This window comes from Pomacea canaliculata, linkage group LG2 (assembly GCF_003073045.1).
Source record: "Pomacea canaliculata isolate SZHN2017 linkage group LG2, ASM307304v1, whole genome shotgun sequence".
Classification (NCBI taxonomy): Eukaryota; Metazoa; Mollusca; class Gastropoda; order Architaenioglossa; family Ampullariidae; genus Pomacea; species Pomacea canaliculata.
In genome coordinates, this window is record NC_037591.1 from 41,467,462 (window position 1) to 41,488,955 (window position 21,494).

The window sequence follows — 21,494 nt, forward strand, 5'->3', positions numbered from 1 at the left end:
ATGGAAAGTGACTTATGACATTATTCTTTAATATATATTGTTTGTAGGTAAATCAAATACAATAAAATTTATGAATTATAATCAAGGCAAAAACTAATTATGAATAATTATTTTTAAATAAAGTGTTGTTGTAAATATTAATGGTTCGATTTGTGATCTAGTATAAATTCCGGGTCACAATTCACCGTCTTGAAGGCTTGTGTGCTGGGATTCTTTTAGATGCGAGTAATTGACAGTCATAAATAAGAAAAATATTTTTTTATTTGAACTACTTTTGTAGCATAAAAATTAATATCGCGATCGCTTTGATAATATCAATATATAAGCAGCCATATACATAGAAAAGAGAGATAGAGCCGCGAAGTAGCAACACTTCCGGTTCACGCTACGACTTCCTCTTTAAGCTACGCTGTTGATCCATCATGTCTAAGCGAGGTGGGTATCTTGAAAATCCCTTTAATCCTAGTTCTTATAATCATCAGATCACCTTCTAAAATTATATTAATATTAAAAGAAAGTCGTATTTTAGTGTAGGGTAGTTTTTATTTGAGTATCTCTAATGCTTGAAGTATATACCTCGTACTAAATTTTAGCATGCCTCTTTGGTTTCTGTTTTGATCTACACCGACGAAAACGCTGCTGTCTTGTTAAAGTTGTCTGTGCTGCTAAGCATTCCCTTTAGAAAATTGTTATGGAGTTTCGTGTGGACAAATCGCATTAGCGTTTGGGATAAAGATCAGTTGAATTAGTCTTCGTATTTTTATCAGACGTACATGACTGGTTTCGGTATATGACTATACATGTATGTCTATTAAAACTGTAATATTTTGATGTCTGTAATGAACGAACAGTGTAAGTACGACGTAATATTTTGTCTGTATTTAAAAAAAAAAAAAAAAAAACTCTCCTCCTTTACATCTACATATTAATTGTTAGGTATTTTAGTGCTTGTTTACATTGTATGTACTGTCAAAATTTCCTTGACGCAAGGTTTAGGAATAATGGAATTGAAAAAAATTTTCAAATAAATGCCATGTTCATGCAATATTTCAGGACGAGGAGGTTCTTCAGGCGGAAAATTCCGCATTGCCCTCGGTCTGCCCGTGGGAGCAGTCATCAACTGTGCTGACAACACAGGTTTGCTTTTTTTTTTTTGTTTGCTTACTACACATTTAAACCTGATGGTCATAAACTGGATTATGCGCAAGACAACAACACCGGTATCCAGTGGACCTTCACCAAACAGCTAGAAGACCTTGACTTTGCAGATGACATTAGTCTCCTATCTCGTCGACAAGGTGCACAAACCAAACTGAGTTAGCAGAGGCAGCAGAGAAGACTGGCTTAAAAGTCGAGAGAAAGAAGACTGAAGTGATGAGAACAACAAGCAGGAACTCCCAATCCAACTTCAAGGAGAGAAAATCCTTGAAACAGACTGCTCCACATATCTGGGGAGCATTATCAACAAGGATGGTGGAGCAGATGATGACATCAAAAGCCGCATCAACAAATCAAGGCATGTTTTTAACAGCCTATGCCCCATCTGGAACTCCCTATCATAATCTTTCCACAGTAAGACCCCATCTTCAACACCAATGTGAAAGCACTCCTACTGTATGGTATGTAAAGAATATGCCAGTAGCCAAGACATCAAAAAGTGCAAATGGGGATCCACCCAGCATAAACCACCTGACTCCTTTGCCAAGCAGCCATTTGACAGGAACCCTCAGAGGAAGAGGAGAGTTAGGCGACCAAAGCAGACTTGGAAAAGAATAATAGAAAGCAAGGCAAAGAGCATCGGAATCACATAGGCCCAACTGACAGGGGCCGCCCAAAACCGGGTCCATTGGCGAGGTGGTATTGCGACCCTCTGCTCCTTGAGGGAGCAACAAGGAATAAACTAACACATTTAGCCATTACTATAGAACAGTTTTGACTTGTTGAGGCTTCTTGTAAATCTTTATACTTGATTTAAAAGTAATGCTTGCTTGCATCTTGGCTTTTAAGTTTCAGCAATCCCTACTCCTGAAGTTAGTAGAAATCAAAGTAGGCATTACCATGTGAGCAATTTTGTCATAAAATAGTCTGTTTGCTTCAAGTTCATTCTTAGCTACTTTCGTTGATTTTGGAAGACGTCATACTTCACTTCCCATGATTACAGACCAAACCATAACCTCTGAGCGTTTGCCTCTCCATTAACTCTAAAGCATAGATCACTTCTTCCTCATTGTGTTTAGATGCATTTTCGACCATTTGCCATATTCTAGAAATTCATAGCAATATGTAAGCACATATAAATCTATGTTTAATGCTAGCCCTAATATGTGTTATGGATTATAATATGTCTGGTTAGCTGTTTTACTTATCAAGTCCAATATGCTGATATGTTATTGTTATTGGATGTTGAGTAAAGTTTTATCCTTATGATTGTGTAGGTGCTAAAAACCTGTATGTCATTGCTGTGAATGGCATCAAAGGCCGACTGAATCGTCTGCCTGCTGCTGGTGCTGGTGACATGTTTGTTGCTACAGTAAAGAAAGGCAAACCAGAACTGAGGAAAAAAGGTTTGCATTTGTTAGCAATGCATTTTGTTCAGTTAATGTTTTCATAGGCTTTTGTCATATGCAGCTGTTTTGCTGTTGGAAAATGTTTAATAGTTGAAAGCATAAATTAATGTGAACTTAAAATGCATGATATCATGACCGAGATAGATCGCCCTCAGTGAACAGTGAAGTGTGTATAGAAACACAGAAGAACATAAAGATGGGGTACAAGAGAAAAGCAATGGATAATGGTATGAAGAAATATAAACGTTAGATGGAGTTGTACATGATGGTTATCGTGACAATATTGCTGGGAAGTTAATAGTTATTTAGGTAGTACTTTGTAGTACAGGGATAGTATGTAAGGCAGTTAGAGAAATCTCACAGTTTGAATGTGAGCCTTTTTTCCTCCTATTTTTTCCCATTTTTTTATGTTAAACAGTTTTGGTAGGGGCTGTCATATTTTACTGATAGAAAAAAGGTAATTTGGAAAGTTGTGATACGTGTAAATGCCTGTAATTAATTATTCGTGTGCAGTTATGCCAGCAGTGGTCATACGGCAGAGAAAAGCAATACGGAGAAAAGATGGACTAGTGCTTATCTTTGAAGATAATGCTGGTGTTATTGTGAACCCCAAGGGTGAAATGAAAGGTATTTGTTTTTTTGTTTTTTTTTTTTTTCCCCAAATAAAAGGAAGTTTTTTGGAGGTGAAGTGCCTGTGACCTGTTTAAAACTTATATTACGGCTAGCAAGGTTTGCATGATTTATCGAGACATAAGAACTAAACCAAAATCTAGGTGATCAGGATCCTCTTGAGAAAGTATTGATTTTGGGGTGCATGGTCGGTTTTAATGTTACCACCAGATTTGCATTCCTTGACATATATAACTAATTCCAAAGTGTTTATGGCCAACGTGTTGTATACTGTTCGAACCAGCATTTTCTCCCCTAACTCCATTACACAAGTAAATGGCCTAAGCTAAGCTATTTTCAACTAAACCAGGTCACCTCTTTTCCATATTGTTCACGGCTATTGGCTTACGTCATGGTTTCCAGGAAAGGGTTTGCAATGATGTGATGCAATAGGTTCATAACCCTTACAACGAGTACTTCTATTATCATCAAATTGGTTGACATTTGTTGATTCATTAAACTCGATGATTAGTTTGTTAGATATCGTCTGATTTATAAATGTGAAGAACAAGTGTTTGAAAATTTTTAAGGTTTTGATTATAATGCTGAAATGCAACAATGTGATATACTGTAAATTTTATTTAACAAGTCTGTAAATGCTTTCATTTGTGCTGCCAACAACCCCCCTCCCTCCTTTCCTCCTACTGACATAATGAGAACACTTGTTTTACAATTTAATAAATGTTTCTAGAGCTTTTTTTCCCTACCTGTTTTTGTAGCAGAGCAAATTATAAAAGTTTACATTTAACCATTTGTTCCCAATGACAGAGAAATAAAAACTTGACATTACTATCAGCTGTCTAGGGGATTTTCGAACAATTTGGCTATTCTGTAATAAAGAAATTATATTATTCTGTCGATGAACATAAAACCATTATGATAAATAAGCAAATTTGCATGGAATCCAGGTGAAATTGTATTCAGATCCTAATGAAAGGAACGCGAAAAAAAAAACCTAATGGCTTCTGATTAAGAAATTTATAGTCCTGTCGTGCTTGGATTGGCTTCAGTTACATAGTAGGATACTGTTTATATGGTATTTCAACACTCCATAGTAAAAGAAAACTTAAGTATGTTTAAAACATTTTTATGTTTAAAGGTGATCCTGACCTTAATTTCATGAAGGGTTTGAAACTGATTTATGGTTTCTTAAGAGTGCTGATAGATCATAGGTTGAGGCATACTAAGATAGTTATGGCTTAGAAGTCTATAGTCCTGGCATAATTTTGAAATAACTGAAATTTTTTTTTCCAGGGTCAGCTATTACAGGACCAGTAGCAAAAGAATGTGCCGACTTGTGGCCACGTATCGCATCAAATGCATCCAGCATTGCATAGGACAATAAATGTTGAAACAGCTTTGTGACATTGTTTGCCTCATAATTGCCTAAAATGTGTGTCTGTATTTGTGCAAATGTATTTTATTTGACCATAGCATAGTTTGTGTGTCAAAATTTAATGGCTCATTGAAAGAAAGGGCGTCTTCAGGCATCTGAGTTACTGAGCAGTGCTAACTTTTGTCAAGTGGATCTTAATTTTAGGATAAAGCCTTTTAAGTCGTGAGTCATCAGCAAAATAATTTTGATTTGAAGATGCTGCACTGTGACATTTTTGCGCCAGAAATTTTAGAATGTTGTGTTGCGGTAAAATAATTTGCTGTGATATAGATTTAGTTGCTGGTACATCATGCTACATTAACAATACACAGACATCCTGGCGTGACATAACGTGAAACTCTGGCTCAAGTTTGATAGTGTATAAAGATCTTAACAGTAATCAAAGTAGCTTACAAATGATTCACCACTAATTTCCAAAAAATATGTCTCAAGGACCACAAAGTCTCAAGTTGCACATCATCTACTTGCAAGGCGACTGTAATTAGTGTGATAGAATAAATTGGCTACCAACTTTATAAACCGGAGCAGTTACGAAATGCTCACAATAAACACTTGTCCCGATGCTCAGATAGCAGTTAATGGTTTAATTTATCCCTGTGATGGTGTGGTCGTTGGGGGATGTGAATAGAAAAGGCCTGCCAATCGCATGGTTTGGGCAAAGTAAAACTGACATTTGCGCTTCAAGAAGTCACGACTGCAGATCTTTGACAGCCGTTTTCTCAAAAAAAGTATCATGTATGTCCTGTAAATAGGCACACAGCAATTTTTTTTTTTTTTTTTATTGAAGGCTTGTTAACAGAATGCGATCGTGAGATTAGCTATGTACCTTCGGGTTCAAAGTTCGTAAGTGTAAAAATATTGATCGTGTCATAACCAAAATGAAATATGCTGGCAACATTGTTAGTGCTGTTAATTGTTTCTCAACTTAGTTAAATTGCTTCATATGCGTAACTTCTATTGAGTTAGGAAAGAAGAGAGAAGTATGAGGATGGCGTTTATGTCCGCTCCGACCTTCCCCATCCACCAACAGCATTTTATTTATTTTTTTTTTTTTTTTTTTAATACTTGACCTGAGAAAGTCGGGTGGTAATGTGAACCTACATTATTTTCATTTAAAAAAAAAAAAAAACTAACAGCAGGCCATTTTGGCGATCCCCAGACCTCGATCGCGACTGCGCCACCAGCACCTTCCCCCATCCTCAATGTCGAATCAACTGAGATTGGAGGTTGAATCGACTCAGGTCTATTAACGGTCAGAGATCGAAGGGTCGATCGTGGTAATCGACCATATATATATATGACTTCGAATTCTGCGACAAGCAATACACCGATGCCATTGTCTCTTTAAATATCACGTGCGAAACTGAATGGAAACAAGTATAATCCTTGTTCAGATGTTGTCACTCCCCAACTCCCTTAAAAAAACCTAATTATATCTATGATTTATGACTACAAGCACTTAGTCATAACACGACCTTGTATACATATCCATAGTCATATGAGTATGACCTGTAACGATGACCCAATCGCTGAACGAATCAGCCAAATCCTCACACGATTTTAGTTAAGTTCTAATTCTACATTCTGATTTTTCATCCCAATGAAATCTTAAAAACGATACAGGAAATCGATAATAATTTTAAACTCAATTCAAGACTTATTTAAAAATGAAAATGCATTGTCGGAAATCGCCGATTGTTCTTCGTGTAATCCCGACATCGGCCTAAAAATAGCTTGTGTTTTCGTCAACAAAGCTGAGATTCAGAAGAACAGTTAGGTAGTTCCACTGCGTTTAGTTCATATACTGCTACCTCTCGAGGTCAGTATCAAGATAGTATATGGTGAATCTCTTCCAATAAATGAAAGTACTCGTAAAGGACGACGAAAACGGCCAGCTGGAGGTTCAGGCAAGTTATGTTTTAAATTGTTAAAGAATGTTGAAGTGTCATGGCTGGCTAGTCTTACACACTCTTCCGTGTTTACACAGACATGGCAAAATAGTAAATAGCAAGTGTGAAAATTAAAATAGTCTTTTTCAGTATTATTACATTCAAATTCTTAATGTTGACTCTATTGAAATGTTTGGGTTAGCATGGTTTATGAGAGACGACAGTCATATTCTCATGTCAGTGTGACAGTCACCATTTTGCTTTCATGTCAGGTTGACCTTAATAAACAGAAACATAAATCATAATTGTTTAGGTAAGTGTTACAACTATGGAGAATTCAGGACCGCTTGAAGGCAGTTCTCCCGAAACTCCAGCACGGCATTCCGAATTTGCAGCAGTGGTGTTTCATGAAATTGCGGAGATGTACCCAACAGATTCGGATGTAGTATGCAGTTATACTCTGACCGAAAACATCACTGCATCTCCAAGGTAAATAATGTTTTCATGCATTTGTTTCTTTAATTTTAAATTGTAAACGGCGTTGGAACATTGTGGCAGGTGTATAAATATTTGTAAGCCTCACCATTCTGACATGGAATTGAAAATATTTGTAAGACTTGAACATTGTTGTGCAAGCTTCATATACGAAACAGCATCTTTTTATAAGGGAGACCCCATCTTTTTTAACTTCCTTATGGCATCATACTTAAGGAACTCTTTGTCCTCAAAAGTTTGCTCATTGAGCACCTTCAAATGAAAATAGATACCCATCAGTAATTTTATCATGAAAAATGTACTTGTAAAAGTAATTTCTGTACAAAAAGGCTACCTTATATCCCTGATGTGTTTTATTTTTAATATCCAGTGAAAAAAAATATTAGTGGGAAGAAATATCTCAGCACATAAGCATATTTCAGATCTAGCTATATCATACATTACACTGGTATATAGCTACTGAGCATTTTGCCATTTACACCTGTCTGTTTTGAGGTGATTGTTGCTTGAAAATAAAAAAAAAATGCTCACAGCTGTATTTTTCAAATAATTTTACATTTTGAGGTTGTAACTTGAGTCTCATTTTGGCTGAAAGCTAACAACACATTCTTGTTCCCCCCCCTCTCAACTTAAGCGTAACTCCAGACATTTGACTCAGCTATTGAATGCAGCAGTTTTGTTTCTTGGATCAATTTTTCTCAAGTTAAAAAAGTTTTGCTCAAACTGAGTTTAAGCAATTTTTGCTCAGATTTAAATGGCCTAAAGATGATGCAGAGACCATGCCATCATTTCTTGCATATATTTCTAGCACTCATCTATATCCATTTCCTTTGCCTTAGTTTTACTGGTACAGTGTACTAGGCAGTTCAGAATTCATTTGTCATGTGCTTTTGCTATTTTTACTCATTCAATACACTAGTCAGTTCCAAACTTTTTGTCATAAATCAGGTCGCTAAATGTATCCAAAGCCCTCTCATTGTGCAGTGGCTGACTGCCATAGATCATTGTAATATCAAATATCCCTTTTTTAATCTTGGTCCATTTGCAAAAAGCATGTAGCATTTCCTTGGTAAAAATAATTGACATTCTCTTCTATCCATTTTATTTGGAAATAATGGGTGATTTTGTTGTTAGACACATTATTTACTAGACGACATGTTTGACAAAAACCAGGGCAGTATAAGACTCAAAGTAGCCAGTAGAACAGTTTGCTTTGGCTCAGTCTCTTCACAAGCCTTAAATGTGTAGTTTATATTTCATAGACTAAAACAGTCTAAACCAGATAATGGATTTAATTATCTTTTACTTATTTTAATTGTTAATTTTGCAGTTTTCTTTTTAAATCTTAAACATAATTGGTAGGTATTAACTGAGAAAGAGAGTTGTACAGTAGGTTGACTTACCAATACTCAATGTATTTCTGGGCTTATTGTATATTTGGTTGGCATTTGTGACAAAACTACTGTTGTATAGTAGGTACCACTACAACATACACATGTGTTTACAGAGATTGGGTTGGTTTGTACAAAGTGGGTTGGCTGACCCCACGCGACTATGTATACTATGAATGGGCACCCACACCTTCACTTGCTGAATCAGGATCAAGTGTGGGCGCCAAGGCTTCTATTGTGTTTCCAGGTGAGTGTCAGTTTTGAATTGAAATTGGAAAACTAAGTTTTAAAAACATTTAGGTGATTTATTTTTTTAATATTTTGAGGTTAAACTGCTCTTTATATGAAAGCTGCAGGAGAAGCTTAAAAGAAGTTGTTTGATGTCAGTGCATGTGCTCCTTTTGGGGCAACATTGTTTAAGCCTAGGTATAAAATCTTTTTCACTAAACCAGTTTTAGAAAGTTTGGTCTGAATGTGATGGTTGGGTTATGTAAAAAAAAAAATATATGCCATTCAAAACAGAGCTTAGTGGTGAATGAGGGATACCTAATCTTTTATAAACAGTAGAAGGTTATTTGGGGTTTTGGGACTACTAGCATTATAGCAGCACTTTATATCAGATGTCTGAAAACTGCAGCTTTAATTTGTTATCATGCATTAGTTTGTAAATATGAAGAATACAGATTTTGTCCTTTCTACAAACATGAATATTGGAAGTTGTGAGAAAATAAAGAGAAAATAATTATCGTTATTTTCAGAAAATCGTCTGCCTAAAGATGATGGGGAATTCTACCAGTTCTGTTATGTTTCTCAAAGTGGCACAATTCGTGGGGCAAGTACCCCTTTCCAGTTCAAACAGCCATGTGCCGAAGAGTTTGTGGAAATATGTGATTCAGATAATGAGATGTTGGTGATTCGACATAAGAAAAAGTACCTGGAAGAGGAAATCTCCAAAATAACTACGGTAATATATCCTTTTACATTCAACAGGCACCACCACCATTTACTCCTAGTCATGATAATATAAAGGGATGTTGGTGCCTTTTCAGTAATCAGGAACTTTAATTTAGAATTTAAATTTTATGGGTCAGTGATTTAGGAGCAGAAAGATTAAACTTATATTTACAAAATAATAAAATACATGTAGATTTTGTTTAACATGTAAAGTTCTGACAGCTTCTGTATCAATGGCAGTGGTCAGATGTTGCTTGGAGACGATAGTTGATAGCACTAGAATGGTCCCATTAGAATATAGTTTTTTTTTGTTTGTGTGATCCCACTGGAATTTCTATAACCTTAATGAACTGGATGGTTCTTTCTAGTTCATTCTCCAGCTGTACACACTTTGTCTTGCAAATATGTTTCTGAGGTCACACTTTGGATCTCTGGTGCTTGAAAGGGTTAGATGGGATTGGGGATTGGGGAAGGGGGTTGCGTTCTTACAGAATGTGCTGTGGATTTTGTATGCCTGTGCCACATGAATGCCCTTTAAACAGTCAATATGTGACAGCAGGCTATGATGGCTTACTAGCATATCAGAATGAACTTTGCATGTTTTTTCTTTTTTATATACATTCACATTCAGTCATGTAGTCTTGCATCATTAAAAAAACATATTGTCTACTCCTAACACCTTGGTTTCCTGTTGTAAAGATCATTTTGAGATGCAAGGGTTTGATTGTCCCAATGTCTAGGTAATAAAGAACACTTTTTATCCTACCTTGTTCAGCGACTTCATGCCATGGAGCAAGAGAGAGAGAGTCTTATAAAGAAACTTCACAGATACCATCTGGCTGAGGAAGAAACCAATGCCAAGCTGGCTGAGCTGACATCAAAGTTGACTGAAATGACTTCTGCAACCAAGGACATGAGCATTGCCCATGATGAAGTCAAAGAGAAGCTGGCTTTGTCAGAGAAGGTGTGTCAAAGGGTTGTTGCAGATAGAAGAGGGGCATTATAATAAAGCTTAATTTTGCAATGTTGCTCATTATTCTTTGTCTATTCCACTGTTATGAAAACAACCACCACCTAAAAACCTGTTATGTCTCTGAAGCAAAGTGCATATGCTAATATACAGCTTTTGCCAAATGCCCACACCAACTTACAGAAGTAAAAATATAGTATTTTGCTTGAATTTTGGCAGATTTTAGGATATGATTTTTAATGCAGAAAAAGTGATGGGGCCACGTTTGAGATACCTTTGAGTTGTTGTAATTTGAGTGGATGGTCCATTTCTGGTAGGAGCGAGAAAGGCTGGAAATGCTTCTTCATGAAAAAGATGCAAAGATTCACGAATACCAGCAAGAGATCAAGACCCTGACAGCAGCTAAAGATGAGCTTGAGGGTCTAAACAGAAGCTTAATCAATGAGATGGACAGCTACAAGGTACATTTCTGGATGCATGAAAACTGTAAATGTTGTGTCTGGCTTCTGACCTGTTTCTTTTGACATACAGCCAGCAGATTGCTGCACTCCATGCCTTTCCATATAATGCTTGATTTTATTTATGGGAGACCTAAATTATTATTGCTGCTCTGTGGAACAACTTTTAAAAGAATTTTAAAAACAATTTTCTTCTAAAATTATAAATTTTACTCCTAGGTTGTTTTAAGCATCCACCATACCTTTTAACTCATCACTGAGTGTTTACCATTACAGAATCCTGAGGCAGTATTTCTCGCTATAGCATGGCCTTTGCTGCTAAAATGGTATTAAACAAACAAAGCCAATTCTTGAACTTAGAAATAGCTTGCAGACTAATTTGTAATAAAATGCCCTGCAGCAGTTATCGTAAAGTGAGTTTTGTATGTAGACATTACAATTTCAGTTTTGGAAATTTGTACTTCTAGACAGTAAAGATATTACAGTAACACCATTATCTTTGCTACCAAGCAAATTGTTGTAGAGATTTGTGTCATCAGTATAATTGAGAATTTTTTGCTATGATCTTGTTTTATAATTTTGAAACAAATTGTTGAATTTCATAATTTTTTGCTTTGACCCTGTTTTATAACTTAAAGAAAAGCCCCAAGACTTCTCAGTTTCATAGCACTTGTAATAGTATCTTAGTTTGATTAGCTGTGCTCTGTACTTTATTTGCTGCCAACAGCTGCAGGTTGCTGAGAGCCAAGCCATTGCTACATCTCATTTAAAAGAGATAGAGGTCCTTAGCCAGGAGCTGGATGACCTTCAGAAGAGGCTATCGCTTTGTGTGCCTGTCAGTGAGAAGGAGGCAGTTGATGCTAATATAAAGCAGCTTGAGATGAAGATAAATGCTGAGGTAGCAAGAGTTACGGAACTTAAGCAACAGTCTTGCACTGACAGAGTAAGTCCTTGATGATTCACTTATAATTGTATAATATGGACAGCTTGATCATTGTAAAATATTCATATTGTCCTTTTTCATTTTTGAGCAGCATCTTGTTTTGATTATATTTATTATATTGTATGTCACTTGGCAGGTCACAATTCAGACCCTCGAGACACAGGTTCAGAATCTGGAGGATCAACTACAGGCAGCCCATGAGATGAAACGCATGATGAGCATTGAGTTGGAATCATTCCATCTTGCACAGGCCAAACTGTCATCAGACCTAGAGGCAAGCATGCTTCTTGTTAACAAATTCCATTTTGCACAGGCCAAACTCTCTTCAGACCTACAGGCAAGCATGCTTTCTAACAAATTCTTCCTATTGAGTTTAGACAAGAAAAAGGCTGGACATTTTTATTACTTGTAACCAACACGTCAGTCCCTGATGGCTATGTAGGGGTGGGCTAGTCGTAGAAGAACACAACAAAGATGGAAATTGCCGCACAACTGTAGATTTTTTCAGAGTTTCACTTGGCGGCTGGCTTGCCGTCTCTCCACTCTCTCATCCAAAATCAAAAAGCCTCTCTCAACTGTAAAGCTTCACTACTTATTCTTTTCCCGTTGAACAGCCCCCGTGATCACTCCCATCCTGGTCATGATCTCCCCAAGTGGCTCAGGCAACTTCGTAACTTCTGGTGTAGCAATAGGTTCAGTTGCCAGAAGCCGCGGGGGGGCATTTCAAGGCTGGCTGTTACTTACACAGCCAGCGTGAGAAAGGGACAGTCCTGGGAGCTGTTCGACCCCTACCCTTTACAAAGACATAACTTAGTACACTACTAGAGTGCTACATACTCATAGATATTCCTACTTTTGTCAGTGTAGTACACAGCTTGAATCTGACCTGGTGATTATCTGGCATTGTGTTGCAGAACACCAAAGAAGAGAACCATGCATTAAAGGAACAGCTTGCTTTGGTTGAAGCAGGTTTTACAGATGAGCTCAAACAATTAAGAATTGAACAGACCCTCCGAGAGAAAGAACTTGAATCTCATTCTGAGGTAAGTTGAGATAAATAAGGCTAAATTTGGGGTACCTGGGCATAGTTTGGTATAATGGATTTGGAAAAAAACAGCAAATTTCAGAAAGCCTTTTAAGCTTCTGATAAACTTAAACAGATAGATGGAACATAAGCAGGTTTTTAATAGCCCCCAAAAATTGCATTTTTAAACTTTCTTTGGACAGAAAATTCAGCTTACTGAGGAAGAGAACACAAAACTGAAGGAGCAAATAAAGGAACTGGAACAAGTTGGCCAGCGGTCACAGGAAGGTGCCCTATATGCCTTACAGAAGGTCAATAGTTGCTTGAAAGATCGTTATGAAAAGCTGAAAATCCAGCTAGAGGAAAAAGACAAAGAACTTGCTGCTGTACATGTAAGTAGAAATCACGAGGGTTACTGGGTTTACCAGATCTGTACCAGATCACAATTTTTGTTCCTAGATGTCAGTAGCCAGAGCTGTCAGAGGTTAGCAATAGGGGCGATGCTCTTAAGGCCATGTCAACGTGATGTCTTAAAGAAAATGAATTCACTACTAAGTTTTATGTGTGTAGCTTGTCATAAAGAAAAAGCAATAAAGCCAATATAATGATAAAACCAGCAAATTATTTTCTTGTATTTATTTCTAAAAGGATTATCATTGATTTACATTTATAATTTGATTTTTTTTAATGACTTGGCAATAAACATAGCTGTCAGTAATTTTTAAACAGCAAACAACACTTTTGTCTTCAGCGTCAGAACAAGCAGTCCAGAGTAGAGATGGCCAAAGAGAATAAGGATTTAAAAGAGAGAATTGCTATGTGCACTGAGGAATACAAGACTCTTCTTCTTGAAACTGGAAGGCTACAGCGCAAACTGGAAAAACACTACAAAGGCAAAGACATTTATTTTATCAGACTGGTAGTGTATAACTTAAAGCGCTGGAGTATAATATTTCCTTTGTTGTGAAGTCTTATGTCTAAAATTTTTTAAGCATATTAGATCTGATAGTAGGAATCATGTCAAAAGTTTTCATCATTAAGTCTTAACATTCAATTTTTGTAATAATTGCTTGGCACTTACATGAAAGAGAAATGTGTTGCATATAATTTGCATTCACGTGTACTTTGATACTTATACCAAGGTGTGAATATAACTTCTTATTTGTATGCATTTATGTTCTGGTGATTTTCTGGTTACAGCCAAAGCAGTGGAGTATAAAACGGAAAAAATTAGCCTGGTGGCAGCTTCACCTGAAGACCAGACACCTAACAGCACCACACTGGAAGTTTCACCAAGGCAGATAAAGAAGGAGAAATACAAAAGGCTCTACCAGGAAGAAAAAAACAAGGGGGAGATGATGCAGAATCACTACTATGAGCAGCTGTCAAGGAAAGATGCTGAGATAGACAAAGTAAGAAAGACTGCAGCTGAACAAAGGGAAATTTTTGAACAGCAGATTCGTATTCTCGAGGTAAGGACAAGTGCACTTTTCAGCTTGCCTGACTTGTGTGATGAAGGATGAGTAAATATCATCTTTTAAAGGGAAAGGGTATGTGAGCAGGAGCATAAATGTGTGTGCATACATGTGTGAAAATTTTTATGTGAATATTTACACGTAGGTTACACACGGAATATGTCGTCAGGATGACCATCACTTTCATAAGTTTCAAGTTACACTTGAGTAAACCAGTCATCTATCATTTTGGTTGCAGAAGTGCATTGCAGAAAAGGATGCACACATTACAGACTTAAACAATCAGCTGAGAGATTTAAAGGTAAGGAGTTCTTAGACATTTACTAAAATTGTCTGTTTTTTGTTATTTAAGAAAAACTAATTTTGATGAAGAAGACAGTGTTTGATTTCTAAGTCAAGCTGTGATAGTTAACAACCAAAAAAGCAGTTTTAATATTTGCATATAGTAAACACTTAAAAAAAAAAATTCAGGTCCTAAGTAATTTTGTTTTTATTTCTTTAGGTTGAAGAAAAAAGCAGGACAGAAGCTCAAAGTGGCCACAGTGCCAGTTGCCATGGTAGCAACTATGTGCAAGGAGACCATTCCAATGGGTATGAGGACCATTTTTTGGATGCTGCCGGTGGAAGTCGTAGAGAAAGGTAAAGTTTTGTTTTGATCCTTCTGTTCTCACTTCTTCACCTTGGCAGCTGGATGATGATATGTGCATAGAGGAGTATGTGCAATGGTTCATAATACAACATGGTGGTAACCGTAATGGATTTTGTTTTGCTCTGTGGTCTGGAGTCTTTGTCAGCCATCAAAGAATTAATTTACTGCTGTTTATTGTTTGTGGAATTTCAGGGGACCAGCATTTTACTACATCCCAACGACTGAGTGCGAGCAAGAAGAGGTTGGAGCCTGCGGAAGCACAGCCTCTTCAAACAGCACAGATGGCAATGGAAACCAGAGTAGCTGGGAGCTACCACCACCACTGCAGCCCCAAGTGCTACCCTCTGCCAAGCTAGCTGCAGTTAAGCAGCAGATTGGCTGTTCATCCTACCCTGAATACGGTGAGGAGAGCCTTCCAGAAAGCTGTGATTGGTTGGTCAATCTTAGCTATCAACTGGAAGACATTTTTATTATTTAACCTTATATTAAGCCTTTAATGTATCATTACTACCGGAACAGAAGTACAGGGCATATTCTAAGACAACTTGATCTATATTCAAGGATCAGGGTTGCTCGAAATTGAGAGTGATGTTCCTTTGCCTTCTGTGGCTCAAGGTGGTAAGCTTTCTGCATTTTTTGTTTTTTAGTTTGTTTTAGTGCCCAGCGCCTTTTTGATTGTGATTATTATGATTATGCTGGACTGTTTCCCATGACCATGACATTTTGTCTTTCCTTCTATGCCCTTCAGCTGTTATGTCACCTAATGGTCTTTTAACAAACAGCCAAATTTCTGTTTTGTACATGTAGACTGTAGGATAGTTTTATTGCAGTTTTTTCTTGCTAACAAATTACTATGCAATAAATTTGATCTCCAGCCAGTTTGATTTGTGGTAAAGTTTATCTTGAGTTTTCTTATCTTTTTTTAATTTAATATTACCCTGTTGTAATGCACTGCAAATCTAAGCTGTGTATCTAGGACTGCGAAAAATGCTATTTGTAAAATTTGTGCATATATTCTAATTTCACTGACATGATATGGTGGATGACAAATTACATGTTAAAACTACTCTTTTCCAAGGATCTACCTTAATAGGCTATTCTTTAGTCAGTCTTTTTGTTTTTAATAGTTCTTCTGTAAAACACTAATCACCTTCATGGGTTGGGAAGTGCACTATAAAATGCATTTATTATTATTAATGTGTTACTTTAAACTTTTACAGATGAAGCCTGTCATGACCTTTTGTTCGAAGATGCAGCTCCGGATGTTATTCCTCAGTGTGAAGATGAAAGGTTAGTGCATTATGACTGTCATGATCAGATAACCTATTGTTGTTTTGCATCAAGCCACACTTTCCAAAACCATCTGCAAATTAGGGTCCTTGCACGTTCCCTTTCTATCAGTGCTTTATGGCAGTGTTGCAATTGTCAGTTTTGCCAAAATTGTATCTTTGGGATAGATTGCGTACAGTCATAAAGCAGATTTGTCAAAGGGGTGAATAGAATGAAACACCATCAGACACAGGCAGGAGACATTTTTGAAAAAAAGTTGTTGCAGATCAACAAAATGAACTTAACGTGCTTGCATGGGCAGCCGATCCACTTCACTTAAGGCGTAACATGGTCATACCTAACTATGAGCATGTCTGACACTCAGATTTTGAAGCCTCTGAAGTTTTTAAGAGCATCTAGTAAGCGCTTGGTGTTGATATTATTAAGTCTTGATGGGACAAGCAGTACAGACTCATATTTTCTTTTTAAATTTTTATATACTGTAATGTGACAGTGAATACTCCTGCACAAGAAGTTAGTAATTGAGTATTGGCATCGTCATCAACATCTTTACTTCTAAATGACGGTTTAGTAGATGTTGCCACATAAAAGTCGAGGACCTCATTATTGAAATTAAAATCTTGACTGAATCTGTGCCAGCTCTTACTGTAAACTGGCCTCTGCTGTAGTGAAGAAGCTTACAGACCAATATTTTGCAGTAATTACCAAGTTTATTTTCAAATCAAAACATCAGTCTGTTTGGCTGCCTAGTTCATGATTGAGAAACTTTTTCATTTTTCCATGTTATCTTGCCATTACGATGCAAAGCATTAGAGATGTAAAGTTTGTAAATCTTTTTGTTTAATTTTGTAATGTTCTTTATATAGGAAGAGGTTTTCTGGCTTAGATTTGATGTTGCTGACAAGGCTAATTACACGTTGCAATTTAGTTTTTGTTTCTCACAGGAAATAATTTCCTTGCGAATGATGATAATGAGATATTTGACTCCTTATGCTAGATTCATGGATGCGATCGGGGAAGGAATGAAGATCTGTCCTGTGTGTGAGATGCACATCAACACAGCCGAAGGTCTGGACAGTGAATTTGCAGAGCATGTGGTTGGACACTTTGGCCGTCTTTGTCCCATTTGCAAATACCAAGCCGATGACTCCATGCCACTCGAGGACTTCAAGGAGCATGTCAACACGTGTTGCGACTCCAATGGCCCTGGCAGTCGGAAGTAATCTACTCTTTACCAGGGAGTTACCAGGATGTGATAGGCCTAGATCCCACTGAACTGTTTCTGGCATAATTTGGTTTACAAAATTTAGCATGTCATTAAACGCAAATTTGTCCTTGTTTGTTTGTTTTTTTTATTTTTTTTATTATTTTGTTTTGCTGCAGGCTCCTCCCGCACCCTTAATATTCAGGAATGACTTGATACAAAAATTAATTTATGTACATTTGAATGTGGTTTTTTGTTTTCTATTGAATTGTCCTAGAGCTACATACAAATCTCCAAATTCTTTTGCTTCATATTAAATCTTAGCTTATATCACCGATGTTTGTGGTTGTAAGTTGTACAGAATGTATGCATTTTTTTATATTTTTTTTTACAATTTTTGGGGATGACGAGTCATACCTATTTTAATTTTTATTTGTAGGTCTTGCAAGAATTTCTGTTAAAACAACTATTTGAAATGCTGCATTTTCAGATAAATTAATATGGTGATGGTGATTACAAATAAGAAATGCTCCTGAATTTATACAGGCTCTAGGGTCTGTATAAATCATGTGGATTTATAAACTTAGCACATGTTTAAAATCTCGTACATAAAATTACAGATGAAGATCTGGCCATGTGCCAGCAATGTAGAACACACTACTGCTGACAGCATTGGCCTGTTTGTACAAAGAACTAATCAATCACACAGCAGAGATACACAGATGGCAAAATAACAAATTTTAACTACTTTGTGAAGACTACAAGCATCAGAAGCAGACTTATGAAAGTTTTTTTAAAATCATTATCAAGTGCAAAAAGAAGTCAGCTCTGTCATTCTGTCTTAAGGGCATCGTGCCAACTTTTTGTATTTGTATCAACAAACCGGCGAGCTCTTTAGCCAGTGCATCATATTCTCTTTGTTTATTGTAAGTTCACATCATTCCACATTGTGTGGGCGGTACCCAGCTAAAAATTCATGTTGATGGCGATATAGTTTTGATATTTTTTTTTTTGTTCAAGAATGCTTGAAATGTAAAATTTAAATACCCTTGCTTTCTGACATAACTTACATTGTCACTTTCTAAATTCTCGTTGCCTCAAGTTTGCATCTGCTATGTTATTCTGGTTTATTTGTATTTTTACTGGATATGATCACATTTCCAAATTTATTCATATTTTGCACCAGAATTAGAAAACAACAAAAGAATACAGTATGAAAACTTTTTTCTTGAACTGTATACATATATTAAACAATGTGACGATGTTCCTCTGAAAAGTGATTTCTTTGGAGTTGCTGATGAGAGAGACAAAAACTATTGAAACAGTGATTAGCTTTTAGTTTTAAAAAAATATTGTTAAAGGTAGGTTACCAAAATTTATTTAAACATGATTAGAATCAAATGCATATGATTAGAATGTCATGGCGCAAGTCATAGGGTCACCTAAGTTAGCTTTCGAAAAGATTGATGTGCAGATTAAGTGGTTTTCTGCCCTTTTGTCAGCAACTTTAGATCTTATGACTGATTCACTGTTGAAATGTTTGATTTGACAGCAGTATGATATAGTTTTCGTTTTTAAAACAAACATGTAAATGTTTAAATCCTCTTAAGGATGTTTATTTCCACATGATACTGATATGCTGTCTGTTGAGAGTACCTTGTAATATTGTTCATTCATAGTTTCCATGTGAACATGGTTATACGAACGGGAGCAATTTATGAGCCTGTAGTGACCCACTCCTCAAACCACCATCACCAGCATGGGTTTCGGCTTGTATATACACTTTATATACATGGGATTAGTGTTGTTTGAAATGGTAAATTTAATATATACACTGACCAACATCTGCTATAGATTTTTACTGCAATGTCATAAGTCTTCTTGATTGAAGCTGTATTTCTCCTGGCTGATTACCAAGTTTAACAATATCACTCAAAACTTCATTGCCAACACTATCTGGCAAAACATTGCATAACTTTTCTTGCAGTGTTTTGTGTTTGTATTATTGTTGATCCACTAGGCACTGAGCACACTATGTGTAGAGAATACTTGTTGCAATGGATTTTTTTTAGAGGATACCTTGTAATTTTTTTTTTTTTTTTTACAGATTTCTTTTTCTCATCCCATAATTGTTTTTACTTGCTTGACAAGTCTGTACAACAGTGAAGGGTGTGGCCACATTTTGTTATAATGTGTAAGCCCAGACCGACTTCTGTCCTCTTCCGATATAAGATCAGCCTGAAACAAGCACACTTCTAAACACTTTTTATGTTTGTTTTTCATCTCACTATTGTGCATTATGTCCCAGGTAAAGAAAAATTGTAGGTATTTGGTGGGTTTCATGAAGTTAGTGTTTTCCACCGTTTCTAGTGAAAATTTCAAAAGATGGTAAAGATGTAATTACCAATGAAGCTTGATGAGCTGGCTGCCACAAGTACTGTTATAATGGCGTTAGGAATTTCTGTTAGTTGTGTGGTGTCAGCCATAAGCAGAAACACAGCTTTTGCTTCCTTTGTAACAACTTGGGGATAGTTGCTTTGTTTTTCCTTAAATGTTTTAGTTCATTTTAGTAATGATGTGGTCTGGCTGTTTTGAGTTTCTACAGCATATCAGTTGTGCTGCAGTGGGTTTTAAATTATTTAGGTAGGAGCTGGAGATGTTAAAAGAACCAGGAAAAAAGCATTCTGGGTGATGTCACCTACATTTTGCGAGAAGACCTTATTGTAATAATTGTTTGCCAGTATTAAACAGACACAATATCAGGTCAAGATCTTCTCTTTCCCTTTTCATTTTGTACTTAAGCATAGGCAGGTGAGAAAGGGACAAACCTGGGGTAGGGTCTTCAGGTTTTGGCTGTGTATTGCTTGAAACAGATGCTTTGTGGAACAGCTGTTGTTTGGTTTATTATTTGTACTTGAATTTTTCATGTCCAGGGGTTTTCTTATTCTGTGGAGAGAGACAGAGTCTGTAAAGTCCTGACATTTTCCTGTGTTTCAAAATATTTTTTGAATGTGTCAAAATAGTGGGATATATATATATAAAGCTGTCTTGCACATTATCCAAGGACATTTAAAGCTTGTCCTCAGTGTGCACTGATTCTGATGTTTTGTTGGCTGCTAATTTCTCCCTTTTCTAAAAAGTCAAATGTACAATGTGTATAAATAGATGTAACATAGACAGGTACCTAGGTATTATGTAAGTGTAAACAGTTAATGTGCATAAAACATGTTTTGGACTGCTGCCATATCAGGGGTGCTTGTAAGTATTCAAGCACTGATGAAGGAAAACAAGAAAACCCCAAACAATAAAAACATGCGGGTCACTTGTTATCAAAACCTACAATTAGCTTGGAAAGGCACGACCACATTTTTTATAACAGAGATGTATTCTCTACAAGACATCCATCAGTTGTCAAAATTTCCTCCTGAAGAGAGACAAAACTTTTAGTGCCGTAAACAATATACGGAGAGTTATGTACTGTATATATAGATGAGGGTGTGCAGTCATGGTGGTGGTGGGGGAAGAGAATTTGTATTCTCTCTCTAACAACTTTGCTTTTAAGAAAAAGCAAATATATCAACAGTTAATTCATAAGCGAAGCATTAACAGTAATGAAGATAGTTTACAATTAATTTAATGACGCATGTTTCAATTTGCCTGACGAAAGGAATTTTGCTTTTACTGAGAAAGAACTTTTGAAGTTATAAACCTGTTTACAATGGTTCAGAGGGTTTTTTGTTGTTATTTTTTTTTTAATGTAACAACAGACTGTTCTGGTGAGTGCTCTGCTGTCAGACTTTTGAGTGTTGTGGATCTGTGGATGCAATAAAGTGATTTTCTAATGTCGGAGGTTTTTGCAATAGTTAAAATACCTTTTAGAGGTCAAGTTGTTCTAAAGGGTCTTTCGAAGCCAGGGCTACTGAAAAGCCCTGAAGAAATGCATCCGGTGAATTGAAGCAGGTTTTGTGTGTTAAATTGTTATTCACAGATTTTGAAAAAAAAAAGGTGAATAAACTTGAATTTTCTGTGGTGTGTATTTCTTTCACTTCTGTTTGCTAACCTGCCAGCAGTATGGATGCATTCTGTAGTGTGAATAATCTTTCATATACTGGTCTTAGAA

At 36.4% G+C, this 21,494-nt stretch overlaps 2 protein-coding genes across 3 annotated transcripts; both read left to right on the plus strand.

The window, feature by feature from the left end:
• Positions 1-244: 244 nt before the first annotated feature.
• Positions 245-4,596, plus strand: LOC112556552 (60S ribosomal protein L23). The gene is made up of 5 exons (XM_025225659.1): positions 245-435; positions 1,054-1,137; positions 2,436-2,564; positions 3,081-3,194; positions 4,491-4,596. The coding sequence occupies exons 1-5, from the start codon at positions 423-425 to the stop codon at positions 4,571-4,573; spliced, it is 423 nt and encodes a 140-aa protein (XP_025081444.1). The 5' UTR covers positions 245-422; the 3' UTR covers positions 4,574-4,596.
• Positions 4,597-6,352: 1,756 nt separating this feature from the next.
• Positions 6,353-21,399, plus strand: LOC112556549 (tax1-binding protein 1 homolog B-like). 2 transcript variants are annotated; one of them, XM_025225649.1, is made up of 18 exons: positions 6,353-6,539; positions 6,835-7,010; positions 8,524-8,654; positions 9,166-9,371; positions 10,137-10,325; positions 10,649-10,792; positions 11,517-11,732; positions 11,869-12,006; positions 12,647-12,775; positions 12,960-13,148; positions 13,508-13,649; positions 13,957-14,228; positions 14,470-14,532; positions 14,734-14,870; positions 15,073-15,281; positions 15,442-15,498; positions 16,101-16,170; positions 17,168-21,399. In XM_025225649.1, exons 1-18 carry the CDS (start codon positions 6,492-6,494, stop codon positions 17,391-17,393), a joined length of 2,742 nt encoding a protein of 913 aa, XP_025081434.1. In that variant the 5' UTR covers positions 6,353-6,491; the 3' UTR covers positions 17,394-21,399. The 2 variants fall into 2 exon arrangements, with proteins under 2 accessions (XP_025081434.1, XP_025081435.1); XM_025225650.1 differs by lacking the exon at positions 15,442-15,498 and having other exon boundaries at positions 6,354-6,539.
• Positions 21,400-21,494: the final 95 nt, after the last annotated feature.

Bases quoted from the DNA above. Each gene is read 5' to 3' on its own strand.
- LOC112556552 (XM_025225659.1), top strand. The intron at 1,138-2,435 runs GTTTGCTTTTTT...ATGATTGTGTAG, and splicing joins CAACTGTGCTGACAACACAG to GTGCTAAAAACCTGTATGTC. The intron at 2,565-3,080 runs GTTTGCATTTGT...ATTCGTGTGCAG, and splicing joins ACCAGAACTGAGGAAAAAAG to TTATGCCAGCAGTGGTCATA.
- LOC112556549 (XM_025225649.1), top strand. From the start codon at position 6,492: ATGAAAGTACTCGTAAAGGACGACGAAAACGGCCAGCTGGAGGTTCAG. The intron at 6,540-6,834 runs GCAAGTTATGTT...ATAATTGTTTAG, and splicing joins ACGGCCAGCTGGAGGTTCAG to GTAAGTGTTACAACTATGGA. The intron at 11,733-11,868 runs GTAAGTCCTTGA...GTCACTTGGCAG, and splicing joins AACAGTCTTGCACTGACAGA to GTCACAATTCAGACCCTCGA.